The sequence below is a fragment of the Pavona decussata genome, unplaced genomic scaffold, assembly GCF_977016875.1.
Source record: "Pavona decussata unplaced genomic scaffold, jaPavDecu1.1 SCAFFOLD_270, whole genome shotgun sequence".
In the NCBI taxonomy this organism is placed as follows: domain Eukaryota; kingdom Metazoa; phylum Cnidaria; class Anthozoa; order Scleractinia; family Agariciidae; genus Pavona; species Pavona decussata.
The window spans coordinates 102,132-119,920 of record NW_028145672.1 but is presented as its reverse complement, the minus strand read 5'-3'; the positions used below and the strand labels follow the sequence as shown (position 1 = coordinate 119,920).

Here is a 17,789-nt window from a genome sequence, read left to right as displayed (position 1 = left end):
TAGCTGCCTCACTTTCGCGTTACAAGCCATTGTACCCAGGATGCAGTGCGCCAAGGGTAGTACATTTCCAATGAAGAAATGAACTTTTTCTTCTATAATACCTCGTTTTTCAACCTTATTTTGGCGATCGTCAGTTTTAAAGTTGCTCATGCAACAAACGTGGATGTTCAACAAACTTCAGGTATACCGTGTATTGCGTTTTACATCTGTTTCAGAGCTTCCGGCATGCGTTCTTGAGACACAGTCTAGTCTGATCTCATCGAGGGATTTTGTTTTTGTTTTGGTTCAAATGACATCGCTTGATTGCTTATCCGCTCGAAGGACAGCTTATTCAATCGTGTTACCCTGGCTGTCAAACTCTATTACCTACTTTTGTAGGAATTTAGCTCTCCAACCTTACATCGTCACAACTAACGTTTCTTTTGAACTAAAATAGATATTTCCCTTGCAATTTTAATTTATAAGTGTGTTCTATAAATAGTTATGCAATTCATGTACCGCAGTTTTGGCTTGAACCTTTTTCCTTTATAAGCCATCCTTATTTCACCGTAGACTTAAGTTAATTTGATGCCAATCTGATCTCTGTTGCATTTGGCCTGTGTAGCAAATTATTATTTTAAAAGAGGTACAATATAAGGTTATTCATATCAATGTTCACTTTGTATTTTCCTATGGCCAAATTATAAATGGTGTTAATGAACTAGCACTTTGTTTATGTTAGATTATTAAACTTCATTTAGATTATATAGTTCAAGTGAAAATATGAGAGATACAATTTTCTCTTTTTAAACATTATTTTTACTTATCATGATCCTAATATATGATATCATGTATTTGTAGTGGACAAGGCACTTATTAAACAGTTAAACTTCCAGTGTCAATTGTAAGATGTTTTAGCTTTTACCAGTCTGAAGACAAGAAACTACACTTCTAGTGTGACCATTCAAGTAAAAGCTGTCTAGCCATATTTTTCTGTGCATCTTTTGGCTGTTTTTTTTTTTCCAAAATTCAGATAATTTGTCTATCATGAGGATTTTTAAGAAATACATGTAGAGTTAACAAAAGGTTTCATGTTTTTGTACATCTCTGTCGCCTAAGTCTCTTATTATTTGTAACTTACCCTCTGTTCTGGCGCTGGCCTGTTGACAGACACTGGAAGGGTGATAAAAACCATTCTTCTGAATAAAATATTCTCCTTTAAACATATCTGAAACACATTTTAAATAGTGGCAGTTTTTACAGGAATATATGTTGAGTTCTAATCCTCACTATAGCAAGTTCAAATGTTGTCTTTACTGAAATATTGACACCAAGTCAATTGGAGTGTTGTGGAGTTAATTAGTAATTAACCTAGAACACAGTTTGAATTCTAAATCATCGGTCATGGTGTTTCATTGGCTTGCTCTATGTTGTGTTTTCAGTTCACTTATTTTGAATGTGATCCACCTGTTTTCTTTGTGCTTCTACTCAGTTGATTTTAAAGTCCACAACCTTTGTTATGGAAAACCAATTTGAGCAAGTTTGCATTATTTGACCCTAAAAACATTTCAGCCCAAATACAGCCAAAAAATGAAAATATCTTTACTCTACATTGCAGAAGTTTTAACCAAAACTCCAACATTAATTTGAAATGTACTATTCAACTGTTTTCATCAGAATACTTTGTAGCCATAATTATGTGAAAGAATAAAATGACAATTACATGTTAAGCTTGGAAGACATGTCTTAACATTCTTATGTCATTTTCAGTTGCAAATTTTTGTTGCAATTTGAATTTTCAAAATATATCTCCATAATTTGTTTATGTTTCTTGTATTAAAATATTGTTACTAGATGCTCATGTTTTCATGACCGTTTGGAAGTATCCGACACATAAAACATAATTCCAAGGTATGACTCTGGAGTTCATTGTTTTTAAAATCATATATTTAAAAATATCACATACAAGTACATCTATTATTACAATGAGAAACCCAATAAATGATAATTATTATATAATTACAGTTCTGTTGCACCAAGTGGATAAATTTGTGCTATTTGTTGTGTAGCATTCTTATATTTTTAGTTTGAAAATTTAGCAAAAGATGTGACAAGCCAAGTGTATCAAGCATTAAGCCCATAGAGAGATGAGGTTATTAGGTCATAAGCATTTATTGTTCTGCTTTTGATTTCTTCTGTTACATCACTTGGATGACAACATTAGATAATGCATCCTATTCCTAGGTCAAGTTCTGTTAATCAAGTTTTACTCACTCAAACTTTTCTTTTGGTGTTAAGTTTATCCAGCAATTCTTTAAGTTTCAATTTTTTTAAAAGCACATGTAGTAAAATGCTGTAAGTTTTGGTCATTTTTTATTTGAAGAGCCACTTTTGTAGAAACAGAAATTATTCGTGTTAAGCTAATGTTTGTTTCAGGTCAAAGAATTCTTAAAAAGCAGTTTTGACAAAAAATTTGTTGCCTAAAATTTCTATCAGAAGAAAATATTAAAATCAAATACCACCACAAAAAACAAAAAAATACTCTTCAATAACTTTCGTGTGAATGGTCACGCCTTGGGATTTCCTTCACAGGCTCAAAATTTAGAAGCACCTTGTACAGCGTAATAAATAGAACCACAGGAAAGTACTGCTCAGTAGCTTTCATTTGAATGGTCACACTTTAGGATTTCATCCACAGACCTGAATATATGAATCACATTGTGTCTTATCAGTACCACAGGAAAGTACAGCATACTGCCGGTTAGCTTTCATGTGAATGGTCCCACTTCAAGATGTGCAGCATAATGTAAGCCAAGGACAAATGGAATAATTTCTTTATGTTCACCCAAATTACAGCAGGACATTAAAAAAATACAGGGCTATACTTTGGTCATACTTTGGTTGGATTCCTCTACATAGTAGCTAAAGAAAATACTACTTTTAAAATATATTCTCAAACTCATTAATAATAATTATTCATCAAGCCAAAACAAAGCAAATCACTACCGTGAAGGAGGTTTAGAAATGTGATCTTAATTTTGTGAACTTTTGCTTTGAATTTCTCCAAGAATAATCAATAGTTTGAGAAGTTATATCAAACACTCGAAAGAGGGTTTCCTCCTATTTCCAAACACCTCGAAGTTGGTTAAAAAATCTCAGCTGCGCCTCGTTTGTCCAACCTACTTCCCGGTGTTTGGAAATCGGAGGAAACACTCTTCCTCATGTTTGATATATTACTACCTTAATGTTCCGCTTTAGGTTTTCATCATGTACAGATTTTCCCAAAAGTTCTAAGAGTTCTTCTTATCCTGTAGAAACAAGTAAAATAGTTTAAATGTCATTTTTTTGGCTATAAAGGAATGGATCACAGAAACACGCTTACCCTTATTTTATCACTGTGTTATACTTAATTATCACAATGAATAAATCAGGGGAAGTTTGTTATCTAGTAGTAGCAAAGAAGATTGCCATGGTACGTAAAAGAGATGAAGATGTTTAAAAATCACCATGATGGTCCACAGACATATAAAAAAGTTAATTTAATTTGTAAAAATGTGTTTTTAATCAGCAATGTTTTCCCTAATGATTCAAACAATATTTTTTTTTTACCATTTTGTGCAATGGTGTGTCTAGTCAATTAATAATAATTATTTTATTTAATATTTAGTTTAACTTTTATTTTTCCCCTTTATTTCTGTATTTATTTACAATGGTATGTGTAAGTCAATAAATAATTTTATTTAATATTTAGTTTAATTTTTTATTTCATTCTTGTTTCAGTAGATGTATTAATTTTATATACGTGTGTTGCACTCACTTGTGAGATTTCTAAGACAGGAATTTATCATTATTTTTAATTATTAATATGAAGATCAATACATTACCTTGTTTAATTGTAACTCTGCAGATTCCTGGCAAATTTCCTTAGCTTTCCAAAGATTGTTGAGAGTACTTTCCAAACTCTTCAAGCAAGATGATACTTAATTATACCCCAAAAAATAACTCTTCTATTTTATTCACCAGGTCTAAAACATAATAAATTTATCTCACATAAATTTTACTTTGTTCCACATTCAATAGGGGCAAGTTTCCAATAGCTAGTTGATGTGATGATGTAATTATACACATACCATGACAATTTACAAACATGTGCCTGCAGTAAATTTACATTAAAGAGTACCAATGTTTCCCCTGTGGGTGAAATTGTTGTTGGTCATGGTTAGCGATTCCTAAAGTTTATATTGATAATAATAACTCATTACTATTTCTATGAATATTGTAGATTCCCTGCTTTGTCGAAAATGTGGCCACGATATTACGATAGCTGCAAATCTTGACAACAGGGCCAGTAAACTTGCTCTGCGACAGAGGAATGATACCATACTAGGCGTTCAACAATGCCTTATCCAGCTCTTCAAAAACCCTCATGGTACTTTTTCTTTCAGTCAGTTTTTCTATGTGTAATTTGACTATGCAAATTTTATTAAACATTGCATTGACCTTGTGGAAGGCCTCAAGCCCACCTGTAATACCAGTACCTTAAGCTACATTGTTAATTAAATGATTGTACTATATGTGTGTGTTTCATAGAATGACCTGTATATAGACTTTAAAGCATTGGCAGATCAAGACCTTCACATTAGTGGGGGACTCGCTCTTGAATATTGAACTGGCTTCTCTTCATCGCACAAATTAAAAATACCTCACTGCCTTAGTCCTATGGGGTGTGTGTTTGGTCTAAAAAAAATAAATAATAAGGAGGCCTGGGTATTCTAGACTCTCCAAGATCCCCCAGTGTAGACCATCAAAACATTTTACCCTCCAAGAAAAGAGAGGTTTCCAAATTCTGTTAACGAGATGTATTAATACAGACTGTCACCACTTCTGTACCAACCAATATGTAGTTCGCAATGTAGCTGTTATGATGAAGGTGTATAAGGGAACTGGTCATAACAAGTTTGTTTGAACAGGACCTACTTTGTCTGGGGTAGGATGATATGCTTATCAAAGACACCACCTATCTCATGAACATTACTGACAAAATTTTATTGGCTTTAAAATTTGAATTGACACAGGAATATTTAGCTGGTGAGAGTCAGCATTGCTAGATAAATAATAGCCTGTGAGCAAGCTCTCTATTAGGGTCAGCTGTAAGAGGATAACAGAGCGAAGCAAGAGGATTGGCCCCTGCCCCAATCCTCTCGTGGCTCTCTTTGCATGCTGCTCATGCTATATCCTTTCACAGCTGACCTAATACAGTCAATTAACTCTCACATTGCAGCCACCTCACTCTTACGGACACCCCGATAATATGGACAGCAGCTTTATCCCCAGCAAAAATAAATTACAAACATTTGACTGAAAAAAAATTCCCACTAACTCACGGCCCTGAGGGTGTCCACAATAAAGGAAGTTGACTGTAGAGAGCTTGCTCGCAGGCTAGATAAATAAGAAAACTAAGGTTTAAATCTCATATATTTTTTTACTGCTGGATAGAGGGGTGGCTATACAATAAAAACGCCATCTTTTGATGTTGAGGGAGGGGCCCTATCACCCTTATTTTCAATGAGAACAAGCAGGGGGCCTAACACTTCCAGGCCCCTTCCCTAATTTTAACATTTTTTTTTTTTTAATTTTTGTAGGCCAACATTTTGAGCTAATAACAGCCAAATCAGCCAATGTCAAAACCCATGGTGAGGTAGGCCTTGAATGAAGAAAGGCCTTAGCATAATTCTGTTACCTCCACTGTGAAGTTACATTCAGCAAATTGAAATGTCTTACTTGTTTTACAACCATCCAATATTGGTTTTGCAGGCATTTGAAGAGCATTCTTGGTTTCCAGGGTATGCGTGGCGGGTAGCTGTCTGCTCTCGGTGTGGTGCTCATATGGGATGGTGAGCAAATAGTTCTTGATATTAATTTGTCTGGTTACATGTAAAATACATAATGGCCTCTGTTTTTGCAACATTTTGTTTTTGTTACTTTTGGTTGGGTGTGAAAGCCAGGAATGGCCACACAAAAATTCAGGCACTTAAGAGTGCAACGAAAAATTGACCAAAATTCAACATAATTAAAAGGTGGTTGTTAGCTTTTAACTCTAATTCCAGTCAATTAGCTGGTAGTCAGTTAAGTTTAGCATTTAGTTTTGTACTTTAAAAAAAGTTTAGAAAATGAGGCACATTAATTAGCCTGATCTTTTAGCTTTGGATACCTTCAAAATTTCTTCAGGGTTTCCAGCAAAACTCTGCTGGTGATGAGCTAGTGTTTTTCAGCTTGAAAACTTGCCATAAGACAGCTGTTGGCCACACCTCTAGCCCTTGCATGCCCTGTTGTATAAAAATTTAGTCACTTGTTGCTTTTCTTTTTCAGGTCTTTTGAAGATCCTCATGAAAAAAGCCACCAAGACAGTAAACATCAAGATGAGCACAGTCATGATCGTGACAATGAACAAGATAAGGGTGCCTCCTCTAAGAAACCTTACTCATTTGTGGGTCTTATTTATCCAAAACTTATCCAGGAGCACTGTAAGTAGATGCTCTACTTGATGTTTTATTTATTGTCCACACAGTCAGTTTCTTAGAGTTGGTGAAAACTGGCTTGCAAGTTTACAAGTTAGTTTCATTCTGAATCATTTATTAATAATAATTATTTGTCGTCAGTCAGCTGGACAGACATGACATCTCTCATTAGTCACCAGTAAAAATTTCAGTCAGTCTTGATGGATCAGAGAATTAACTCCAAAGTTTACGTTCAAGTGCTTAAGTGAACCCATGAATTTCCCACTGAACGTTAGCCCTAGTAATTGCACAAGGCAAAGAAAAAAATCTCTGACCTCGACAGGAATCAAACCCACAACCTTCAGATTTGATCATCTGTTGCTCTACCGACTGAGCTACAAGGCCAGATGGAGCAAGTCCTGGGTGATTATGGTGGTAATTGCCACAAATGCGAATGTGAAGGGTACAAAATTAATTGGTGCCAGGGGCACAACATTCATTTGTATAGTTGGTCAGTCAGTCAGTCAGTCACACAGGCAGTCAGTCAGTCAGTCTATCAGTCAGTCGGTCTATCAGTCAGTCAGTCGGTCAGTCAGTGGGTCAGTCAGTCATTCAGTCAGTCAGTTGGTCAGTCAGTCTATCCGTCAGTCGGTCAGTCAGTCTATCAGTCAGTCATTCAGTCAGTCAGTTGGTCAGTCAGTCTATCAGTCAGTCGGTCAGTCAGTCTGTTGGTCACTCAGTCAGTCTATCAGTCAGTCAGTCATTCAGTCGGTCAGTCTATCAGTCAGTCATTCAATCAGTCTGCTAGTCACTCGGTCAGTCTATCAGTCAGTCAGTCATTCAGTCAGTCGGTCAGTCAGCCAGGTAGTTAGATAAAGGGATTAATTTCTTAAGAAACCGTGGTGCTGCGTTGGTGGGGAAGTGGAAACAAACGTTTGGTTTTATCAACTGAATCTCTTTACAGTCGCCAAAATAATTAATTATCTTTATTTATAAACTGTTAATTAAAGTAAGATATAATTAATTTTTTGTTGTCATCTTATAGATGCAGACTCTTTGATTATCACACCCAGAGCATACAGAAGCTAATGAAGATTATCATAAACAAGACGCCCTATTTCATAAGTGTTCAAGAAAGTAGAATATTGTGGCTTTGATAACATTTTATGAAATCTGGCACGTAGAGGTTCATTTAAATTGCTGAGCTCTGTAGAGAAACAACAAGTGCTTACTTCCGAGTTACTTGAACCTCGTTATGAAAGCGAAGCTTCATAATTTTCACGCGAAAAGCTTTGCACTTAGCCTCGCTCAAATTGAGGTTCAAAGCAACTCGAAAATAAACAGCGTTTGATTTTTACGTTGGCCAAAGCTACGAGAGTTTAGTATGGAAACAAATGTGTGTTAATCGGATTGAACAGAGAGCTACGTGAAAAATCACTGCAGAGAGACAATGTTTCTGGTCTTTATTTTGTAGAAAAATATGTATAACAAACGTACAGTAAACAAATTTTTTCCATGTCTTTCTATGACAAAAAAAAAAAAAATAAGAAATCAATATTTTTTCTCTCTGTGTACAACCTAGTTAAATAAGATAGGAAGAGTTTTATACAAAATAAAGATCTAGTTATGAAACGTGAACATCTTCCTTTTCGTTTTCTTGAATTTTTTACATAATATTATTTATTTTGCTGAATCCAAGTGATTTAACGTCCCTTTCAAAGACTTAACTCTGGTCATTCAAACACTTTGTAAGGTATAGACATCTACACAAGCTTTTAGCTTTGAAATTTCATCGTGCGGAAATAAATGTTGTATGTACATTACTTGGAGTAAGGTAGACGTTTACATAACTTGAAAACACACTTTTTGTTTGGAGTTAGTTTAAGAAGTGTTCTATCGTAAAACAAATTTATAGATAAAGAAGTTTTCGGCTGATCGCAGGCTATGTCGATAATTGAGCTTTGTTACGCCTTTGACGAACCGTATAAATAGATACGGACGCCTAGGTGACACCCACCATCCGTTAATTTTACTTTGAATCACTTCCTGGTTTTTCGTATCGATTATTGCCTGATTCAAATTGTTTCGAGCAATTCTAAAAGTTGTATTGAACAGATAACTTGGCATTTCCCCGTACATATCCATAGGAGAATTTTCGAAAAAAAAATCGCGAAAATTTATTGATAAGAACGAAGAATACGTACGTAAAACTTATATTTTCCTCCGTGACAATCGTCGCGAAACACGGAGATTTTTTTAAATACAGAAATTTTAGAAAAATTATACAATAGGTACTGAGATTACAAATCTCTGTTGACTGGATGGTCTTGCACTCTTGCTAACTGTTTTCACTGACTGTGTTCACTGAATCAACGTAAGCTTCAGCCCATCTCTTGAGGTTCGCCTGTGATATAAAACAATTCAGTAAGACATTTTTCCCGCGTGTTTCCACAACAGTTTCTTATGCGTTTATTCAAGCTACCAATAAAATAAAATATAAACAACAACAACAACAACAACAATCACTTTATTTTAGTGTCTATGTATTTAGCACACAGCACTAATTGAGGACACTTTCCAGATCGAATTGGAATTTGGAAATGTTAGTTTTTGAGTAGAGGGGGAAACCGAAGTACCGCGGAGAAAAACCTCTCAGGGCAAAGACGAGAACCAACAAGAAACTCAACCCACATATGACGTCAACACCGTGAATCAAACCCTGCGCACATTGGTGGGAGGTGAGTGCTCTCAGTACTGCATCATCCCTGCCCCATTCACTGCAATGCGGAGTACTAGTTTCCCTTCGTTACATTGCGTCAATTTACATTGCGTCAATCAATTTAAAACTTCAACATCCTTCGCCCGGACACCCCCCCCCCCCTCCCCACCCTCCCCGTTATTTGAACTTTCCCCTGCGTGTCAGATGTCCCGTTCAAGCTTTGCGGACAGAGAGGTGTTGAATAATGCCTTCAGAAACTGTTCTGAGGCCTCTTTCGAGTAAGCCATTTGCTCACAAAGGCTAAATCTTATCCTTTAAATTTCCTTTCGCCCTACCCTCCCGCACTGCGTCATGGATGAGGCAGTGGTGAGAGCACTCGCCTCCCACCAACGTGGCCCGGGTTCGATTCCCGGACACAGCGTCATCTGTAGGTTGAGTCTGTTGTTGGTTCTCGTCCTTAAGGTGGGGGTTCACCTGAAAGCCGTTTTCACGCCGCTTAAAATCGGTCAAATGGAAATATCTTGTTTGCATTTCAAGCAATACAAAAACCCTCCATTCATAACACAAATCAATGATTTGGGGTGTTTTACGAATTTTGGGGTGATTTTTAGGTATATTTGGAAGGAAATAATTTTTCTTGAAGGATTGGTAAAATTAAAAGAAATAAGAAATGTTGAAGATTTAGTGAAGTTTTAAAATTAGAATTTGTAGTCAATAACTAATAGACGGATACCAAGTTAGTCCACTAGCAACCTGGAGTGCTCTTGCGTGGTTATCGACTGTCTTTTAGTGTTCCAAAAATCATTTTCTTTCTTCTATCCATTCTTAAAACCTCTTCAAATTTCACTCAAATTCAGGTAGAGCCCCACCTTAATCCGAGGGTTTTTCTCCGGGTACTCTGGTTTTCCGCACGCCACAAAAACCAACATTTTCAAATTCCAATTCAACCTCGAAACAGTGGATGAAAGAGCCACTTTGTGGAAGCTACTGAAATTCCCATTTATTTAATTTCAAACCATAAAACCGTTTGGAAAAAATTCCAGGCGGCTATTCTCCCTGACCAAAAGACAAATCAAGTCTAAATTCCCCACCACTCTTAGGAAAATATCAAATTCTCTACTTGCAGAGTATGGTACAGAATCGTGAACTTTCGAACTGATCGGTGTATTAACTGCGCGGGCATCTTCATAACTTGTAACCTTGATCAAAATAACTTATTGATAAACCAACCTTAGACCAGATCATTGCGTCGTCTATTTTCTTGTAAACGTACTTCATGTCTTCATCACTAAACAGCTGCGAACTGATTTCGGACGCTAGAGGCTAGAAGAAAGACAAAGGAATGTTGAAGGGTAACGTTTACGCCAATCTCACGCCGCTGGACTGTCCTTTTCGTCACTAGTTCCTTGAACAGTGTTGTTTATCGCTATGCGGACCGTAAAGGCTCGTTCCTGGGGGGTGGGGGGCGGGGGAGACTCCACCCCGAGATCCAAACTTATCTTTAATATACCTTATTTGACAGAAAAAGTAACCTTTTCATATGTATACCTTCTATACAAAAAGGTAAAACTGTGATATACCGACACACACACACAAAAAAAACAAGAATTGATAGCAGGTAATTTGGGATATACGATTTAGCAAGTAAAAACACCGGCTTACCATTATCTTCTTCTTTTGCAAAAGTGAAACTTCGCGTACAATTCTCATGAGAGTGGAAGCCAGAACCTAAGAAATTAACAACGAGAAACCGTTACTAATCGTAAAAGAAAACATTAGAGGAAGAAAAGTTCATCTCATGATCGGAATAGGACAAAGATAAAACTCAGGCTGTAGCGCAGACGGGAATCTCTGTTCACAGGTCTGATGGTCTAAGCATTGAAATCCTGGGAGACTGGTGGCGAACTCAGTCATTTTCTAGAGTCTTATGTTATACGAGTCGCTATGTGCTGCTAGGATCAGAAATTTCGGGACCTTCCTGTGTTGGGTAGCTTTCGTGCCTGGCGCGCGCGCTTGAAGTGTTTCCCTCGCTTCGCCCGTGTGTTCGATTCCCATCTTCCCTTCCCCCTTGTTTCACGCGCGCACTTGGATTCTCCTCCTCCCTTCCCTCGCTTTTTGCGCGCGCCCGATTCTCCTCTTCCCTCCCCTCCCTAGCGCCTACTACACGGGTTCGTAAGCGGAAGTCATCTTTATCTCACACTACTCAAATGATGGACATGAGATCTTTCTTTCCTTATAAAAAACTCAGGCTGTTTCTGAGAGCAGACCCTTTTTTCCGGACGGCGGGCGAGATAAAACCTGGAAGAGGCTTTTTTGCTCTCGTAGGCTACGTGTTGCTCTTTTTTGCTAGGATGCTGTCTACCGCAGGCTTCTCCCCCCCCCCCCCTCCCCCCTTCCCCTCTAAGGAAGGCCCCATGAGACTCAGGCTATTAGAAAAACAAAACTGAATTATTTAAAATACGTCTTCTCCAACATTGTCTCCTGACCTTGAGGTTAGAAGAAGCAAGAGGACTGGGTTCATTCTCCATTATACCACACTCAGTAGGCTTCAATAGCAATGTAGACACCAGGCCCCTTGAGATGAACAAACCGAGCAGAAGCATGGTACTCATTTGATTGGTTACTCGGGTCAGCTCTCCTCTTTCAGTTAACCTTATGTTTTCCTACAAAATACAAGAGAGCAAGGTAAAGGTTTCATGTATCACAAAATACCCGTGATGAAACATTATTGTACAGATTGTGCAGTCAAATATTTAAATCTGTGAGTCATGAGCTATAGCCATTTTCAACATCCAATGATTGGAGGCTAGTCTCCTTCGCAGCCACTCGGGCCGTAGTCACGCAATGCTTTCCGTCATCATGCGTGGGGACAGGGAGTGTTGTGTGACTCTGGCCCGAGCAGCTTCGAAAGAGACTAACTGAAGGCTACATGGAGGCAAAAATTTGAGATTTCAACTTCTTTGGAACGGAAAACTTGGTTGTGAAGGCAAAAACGCTGCTCAGAATCTTATTGACAACCAGTCAATTTGCTCAGTTACCATTCCTTAGTGAAACCCTTGCTCATGGACAACCTTGTTTCCAGGGTTTTCCCCTGATCTGAGAACGAGGTTGGCTTATGGAATATCTGTGAGTCACATTTTGCTTACCCTACAGTACTATTAACCTTGTTATTAATTTCAGATTGGAACGAGGGTGGTGGAGGAGGAATTGGGCTTACAAGAGCAAGGGGGCTAATATTGAAATGTGCAGCTCCCCCCCCCCCCCCTCTCTCATGGAAGGGTTTTTGCTTTTCACCCCCAGTCCTTCCCCCAGGAAATTCCAGTTTAGCTTTATACTTTGCTTCTAAAATTTTGGCTTTTAAGACCCCCCTCCCTTAGAAATTTCTGAAGACCTTTCATCCCCACCCCTTCCTCCAGGAAATTCCAGTTTAGCTTCATACTTGGCTTCTAAAATTTTGGCTATTAAGACCCTCCTTCCCCTAGGAATTTCTGATGACCTTCCATGGGGTGGGTATGTTTTTTTTTTTTTTCTGGAACTGCACAATTTGTATTTCTGAACAGGAAGGCTTATTTACAATCACGGAAGGTCATAGAACAGAGGGAAAGGCTAACACTTTATATCTATCAAAGATGAAAATATCATGGAACGATATTGTTGGCTGGTGTTATAAATATCTCTAATCGCATTTCACATACCTCTTCCACTTCCCACAGATAGTCTGGAGGTAACAGGGCTCCCACTTGTGTCATATGCCACAGGAAACCCTCCTGTGTTGCACTAAGAATTCCAGCAAGTGGTTTAATCTGAATTACATTATAGACAATAGTCTCGATCATTGAAGAAAGTTCACTAATAGCAGCTTGAGAATCCTGTGACAGCCTCTGAAAAATTCCAGGATTTTTAACTTTCAAATCAAAAGCATCCTCCTTGACGGCATCTTGAATTGTGGCATAAATGGCACCATCACGTTCAAGATAGTGCCTCTTATGAAGCTCATCAATAGCTTGGTTTATAAGATGGTTCAGACTTTCCATAGCATCAACTCTCCTCTGCATCACTTTTTTCAGAAACGAAATAAGGATAAAGCATGCCCAAGCTACGTAGCCATAATGTCGCAATTTTCTCGCTCCCCTGGTGCCAGGGAAGGGATATGGTGCCTCAGGGTTGCTACTTGTAATCTGGCCAATAAAGCCTTCAGGCCTGAGGGAGGGGGGAGGTCTTGTCTGTGGTTCAGCAGGGAGTCGCTCTGTTGGTCGCACAGGAGTAGCAACACCTCTTTGTACCTAGAAAGTTTAAAGAAAGCTGTGAAGCTAAACTAGAATGTGCAGTTCCAGAAAAAATCCATACCCACCCCATGGAAGGTCATTGGAAATTCCTAGGGGGAGGGGGATCTTAAAAGTCAAAATTTTAGAAGCAGAGTATGAAGCTAAACTGGAATTTCCTGGGGGGATGGAGGTGCAAAATAAAAAACCTTCCATAGGGGGAGTATGGATATTTTCTGGAACTGCACAATTTCCAGAAGGGGGTGGGGGTGGGGGTCATAGAAAAAAAACAACCCATGGATTTACAGATTATACCAATGGATTTAATAGATATTTCATAGGCTACCTGGAAGATATAAAATAAAATGTAAAGAAAAAATGTATGAAGTAGTTACCTGTGGTTTTGGTGATGGTTTCCTTTGAGCAGGAACTGGTGGCTTCAGTTTGGGTGCAGGACGTGCAGAATCAGCTAAAATACAAAAAAAATAATAATAAATAAATAAATAAATAAAAATAAAAAATAATAAAATAAATATAATAAAATAAATTTCTGGGCTTGTCAGTTATATTTTATTATTTTTAAAAAAGGCAGGAAAATGCAAAAAGTATGTAGTTTTTAAGAAATATAATTGTAATTTTTATAAAGACATCAAATGAATACTCTGTTTTTTTGGGCAATAATTTTGGGGTCCAAATTCATAATGGCTAGGGCATTAATGGGCTTTATAACCTGACAGACTTTGGAATAATTACATTTCACAGTAGTTGAACAGTTGAAACATTTGGCAATGTTTTCAACATCATTTTGAGAGAAAAGAGATTTAGGATCAAACTTAGGACAAAACAATAAAAAGGCAAATGGCAAAAAATGACCTCATTCGACCATAATAATCCTATTTTCAAGCCCCTAGCTCAGCAAAGTTGAGTATTTTTGCATTTAAGTATTAAAGGCCAGAACTATTTTGCACTATTCTCATCGACAAATTTACTAAATTTGTCTAAAGAAACATAAACATGAAACTCATGTTTGCAGTTCGCCATTTATCATCCTAAGACTCTTGAGATATTATCATTATCACTAATTTATATCTATAATTTTTTTTTTTTAGTTTCTGCAATAAGTTTAAAGTTGCTTTTAGTTATAAATAAAAGTAGTCTGTAAAACAAACGTGTACCTCTATGAGCATCTCTTGGAAGGCTGGTAAATGGCGTCATTTCCCGTTGACCAATCTGTTCAATCTCAGCTGGTCGGACTGTGGACAAGCTGGACAAATTTACATTGAGATTAAATTGATGTGGGAAAGCTCTGAATTATATATTATTTATTAAATTGCTATGAATAGCCCAACTTCGACATTTTAATTAAAATTCAGCCTGAGACAATAACGTCACTTTGAGGCTCTAAGGAATAAATCGTAGAGTTTATATGATTGTGCTTTACATATACAAGTAGATATGGTATAGGCTCTTAATTTAGCAAAAGCTGTATATACCTGGGATAAGTGGTCTTTTCTGTGGGGTGTGGTCTGCTTACAGTTGATGGCGAGATCATCTGCTGTAGCATCATCTGTTGAAGCTGCATATTTTGTGACATCATCATTGTCATCATCTCTAACAACCATAAAAGAACAGAACTTTATTAAACTTTTTTACAAGTAGCCAGTACTGCACTAATATATTTTTCTTGAAACAAACTTGTAGCACATCTTGCAAGTAATACTTTTAGATATGAACATACATGAAAGTCTTAAACATATTTAAGTTTATTGATTGTAGGTTATCTACAGCAGTTGTATAAGATCTGAGTAGCTGGTTGTGGGGGGTTGTGGTGGGACCCTAAGGGAGGGATACTCCCCTACATAATCTGTTTGTGCGACGCCAAAGGGTATGGGTATTGAGCCATTTTGGTCTAATATAGGGTAAAGATTTTAACTTCATTTTGGTCTAAAAGTCTGAAAACAGGTATGGATATTAGAGAAATGGGAATGGATTCAATAACCCAGATCTGAAATACAGGCTGCGTCTGAGAAAGAGTAAACGGAAAATTACATATCTTGATCTGAAATTGGGTAAGAGTAAGGAGAACTGAGCCACACGCCCAGGGGGCGGTACTCGGGTACATTAGTGACGGGGACGTGCGAAGACCTTTTTTGGGTTTGAAATTCTCGGCTTGGGACTTTTTTTGGGTTTGAAATTTTCTGGTGGACTTTTTTTGCCCTTAAGATTTTGGCGAGGACTTTTTTTGGGGTTGATGAAAATCGTGCCCTACCATTCTTGATTTTGTGATATCAGAAAGAGACAAGATGTTCCCGTTTGCTTAAAGTTTTGTGACAGATGCACGAGGAATGAATAAAGTCGGACACATGAAATATCTCACATTCTATTGGTGTTTTGTACTTTCATTGTTTTTGATGCTTAAAAAATTTGGACTTTTTTTGGGTTACGTTTTTGGGTGCTAGACTTTGTTTGGGTTTTCCTTAGCGTGACGGGACTTTTTTTGGGTTTCAAAATTTGGCCTCATTCGCACCTCCCCGTAACTAATATACGCGAGTACCCCCCCTGGGGCCACACGTGCCTGCCAAAAATTAAACTCCTGGTCACTTCATGCTGGGCATCCTCTGTAATGGAGATGAATAGCATACCATCCTAGGGGTGGGGGGTGGGGGGGGGGGTAATACTCAGGACTAGTCACTTCATACTGGGTATCCTGTGATGGACTAGCATGCAATATCATTCAGCAGGGCACTGGTTATTCATGCCATGCTGGGTATATTCCTGTGATGGACCAGTGCCCTTTTAAGAAGAGAGAATAAACTTTCTTAAAATATATAAAATATTATTCAGGTGGTGGATTTCAAGCCTGTGATCACCTGTCAGTGATTTGAATCCACCCCAAACTAACCACATTCATAATATAAGTGTGACAATATACAGAAATGATGAGTTACCTCTTGTATGGTCATCATCCCGACCGTGCATTTGTCTCTTATGATAATGTCTCTCTTCCTGCAATAGTGCAATAAAGATACAAACTGATAAAACATTCATTACATGCAGAGCTTGCTGACACCAAAAACAACAAAATAAGCCTCTGACCCAGTCTCAAGAGTAATATTGGCAGATTTCAAGGAGATCTCATTTGTGCAGAGGCATTTCCTTAAAATGAGACGCCTTTTCTAAAATCTTTCAAGTGCACTTGACAATAGACTGGTCGCCATCCTCAAAGGTGAAGGGGCAGTCAGTTTAAGTAGACAAACGTTTCCTTGAAAACTTTCCTCATGTCATTTTTCCTGATCCCCTGACTAACTGCTTCTGTTTCTCCGAGGATGACTGCTCTCTGGCTAACCTACAGATTAAAATCACGTTTAAAGCATTTTAGATATTAGAGCAACTGAGTCTTACTTTAACTCTTTCAAGAAGCTGTTGACTCTTCAGAGTTTCTGCTTGCAGCATTTGTTGAATCCCTAAACAAAAAAAAAAAATGGTTATAACTATAGTCTTATCATAACAACCACATCATTAAGACCAAACAACAGCATCGTGATCAACTACTATACTAGCTAAGGCTGGCATTTGACTGAAGTTGTTATATTTTCATGATGTCTACATGACGCAAAGTAAAAATTTTACAACCTTAGTTTAATTTTTAACAATGGTTTCCCCCAGAAAGGAAATGAATTAAACTAACTTTAGTTTAAATCGCACTCGTGAGAACAAAGTTGAAAGCCTTACCGCTATTGGAACTTGTTGGGGAACCATAAACGCCGATATTTCCATAGTTACTCCCGCTTGACTGGGCTCTGACTTTCTGTTGATTACGAAAAACAAAGTGTACTGCTTTACATAAATCCATCAAACACCACCTAAAATGGTTAAACTCACTTGTTCAAGCAGTTTTAAACGAAGTCTTGTCAGTTCATCTTGGACATAACCTTCCGCCATATTGTTTTGATTTGTCACTAAGATACACTTCATTCATCATACATTAACAATCTCAACGTGGGATGTTTACACCGCTGACTGGTAACTTCGCTTCACGTGGCAAAATGGCGGTAATGATTCTTTAGCTATTTAGCTTTTCGTTGTCTTTATTGGTACATTCTCTTGATTTACATCAACATGAGAAGTTCAAGAGTATTACAGCAGAGTGGAAGACAGATCTGTCGAATTCTGACGGCGCAGAGGTGCCGTTACCATGACCTTTCACGGGCGAGTGTTATTGGTACACCGGTTCAAAATTCCCCCGAATTTCAGGTAAGGTTCCAAAACTTAAGATATTCTTTTCGTTCTTGCAGACTGGCCTAAAATTTATTTAAGGAATATCTGTATTAT

General features: G+C 37.7%; 3 protein-coding genes across 3 annotated transcripts in view; 2 read left to right on the top strand and 1 right to left on the bottom strand.

Annotated features, from left to right (window-relative positions):
- The first annotated feature begins 30 nt into the window (after nucleotides 1-30).
- On the top strand, nucleotides 31-8,092 carry LOC146455711 (uncharacterized). Its single transcript, XM_085093925.1, has 6 exons — nucleotides 31-181; nucleotides 4,262-4,408; nucleotides 5,622-5,677; nucleotides 5,794-5,873; nucleotides 6,349-6,503; nucleotides 7,522-8,092. The coding sequence occupies exons 1-6, from the start codon at nucleotides 79-81 to the stop codon at nucleotides 7,563-7,565; spliced, it is 585 nt and encodes a 194-aa protein (XP_084950051.1). The 5' UTR covers nucleotides 31-78; the 3' UTR covers nucleotides 7,566-8,092.
- On the bottom strand, nucleotides 7,814-17,495 carry LOC146455710 (uncharacterized). Its single transcript, XM_085093923.1, has 12 exons — nucleotides 17,340-17,495; nucleotides 17,190-17,265; nucleotides 16,860-16,921; nucleotides 16,406-16,463; nucleotides 14,951-15,068; nucleotides 14,633-14,721; nucleotides 13,853-13,926; nucleotides 12,891-13,478; nucleotides 11,682-11,858; nucleotides 10,858-10,923; nucleotides 10,426-10,518; nucleotides 7,814-8,880 (listed from the first exon to the last, which is right to left on the bottom strand). The coding sequence occupies exons 1-12, from the start codon at nucleotides 17,430-17,432 to the stop codon at nucleotides 8,815-8,817; spliced, it is 1,560 nt and encodes a 519-aa protein (XP_084950049.1). The 5' UTR covers nucleotides 17,433-17,495; the 3' UTR covers nucleotides 7,814-8,814.
- LOC146455708 (methylcrotonoyl-CoA carboxylase beta chain, mitochondrial-like) overlaps nucleotides 17,472-17,789 on the top strand; it is a 29,498-nt gene continuing 29,180 nt past the window's right edge. The window contains exon 1 of the mRNA XM_085093922.1: nucleotides 17,472-17,711. Within this exon, the coding sequence (XP_084950048.1) occupies nucleotides 17,577-17,711 (135 nt within the window). The 5' untranslated portion in view covers nucleotides 17,472-17,576. The remainder of the gene's footprint in view (nucleotides 17,712-17,789) is intronic.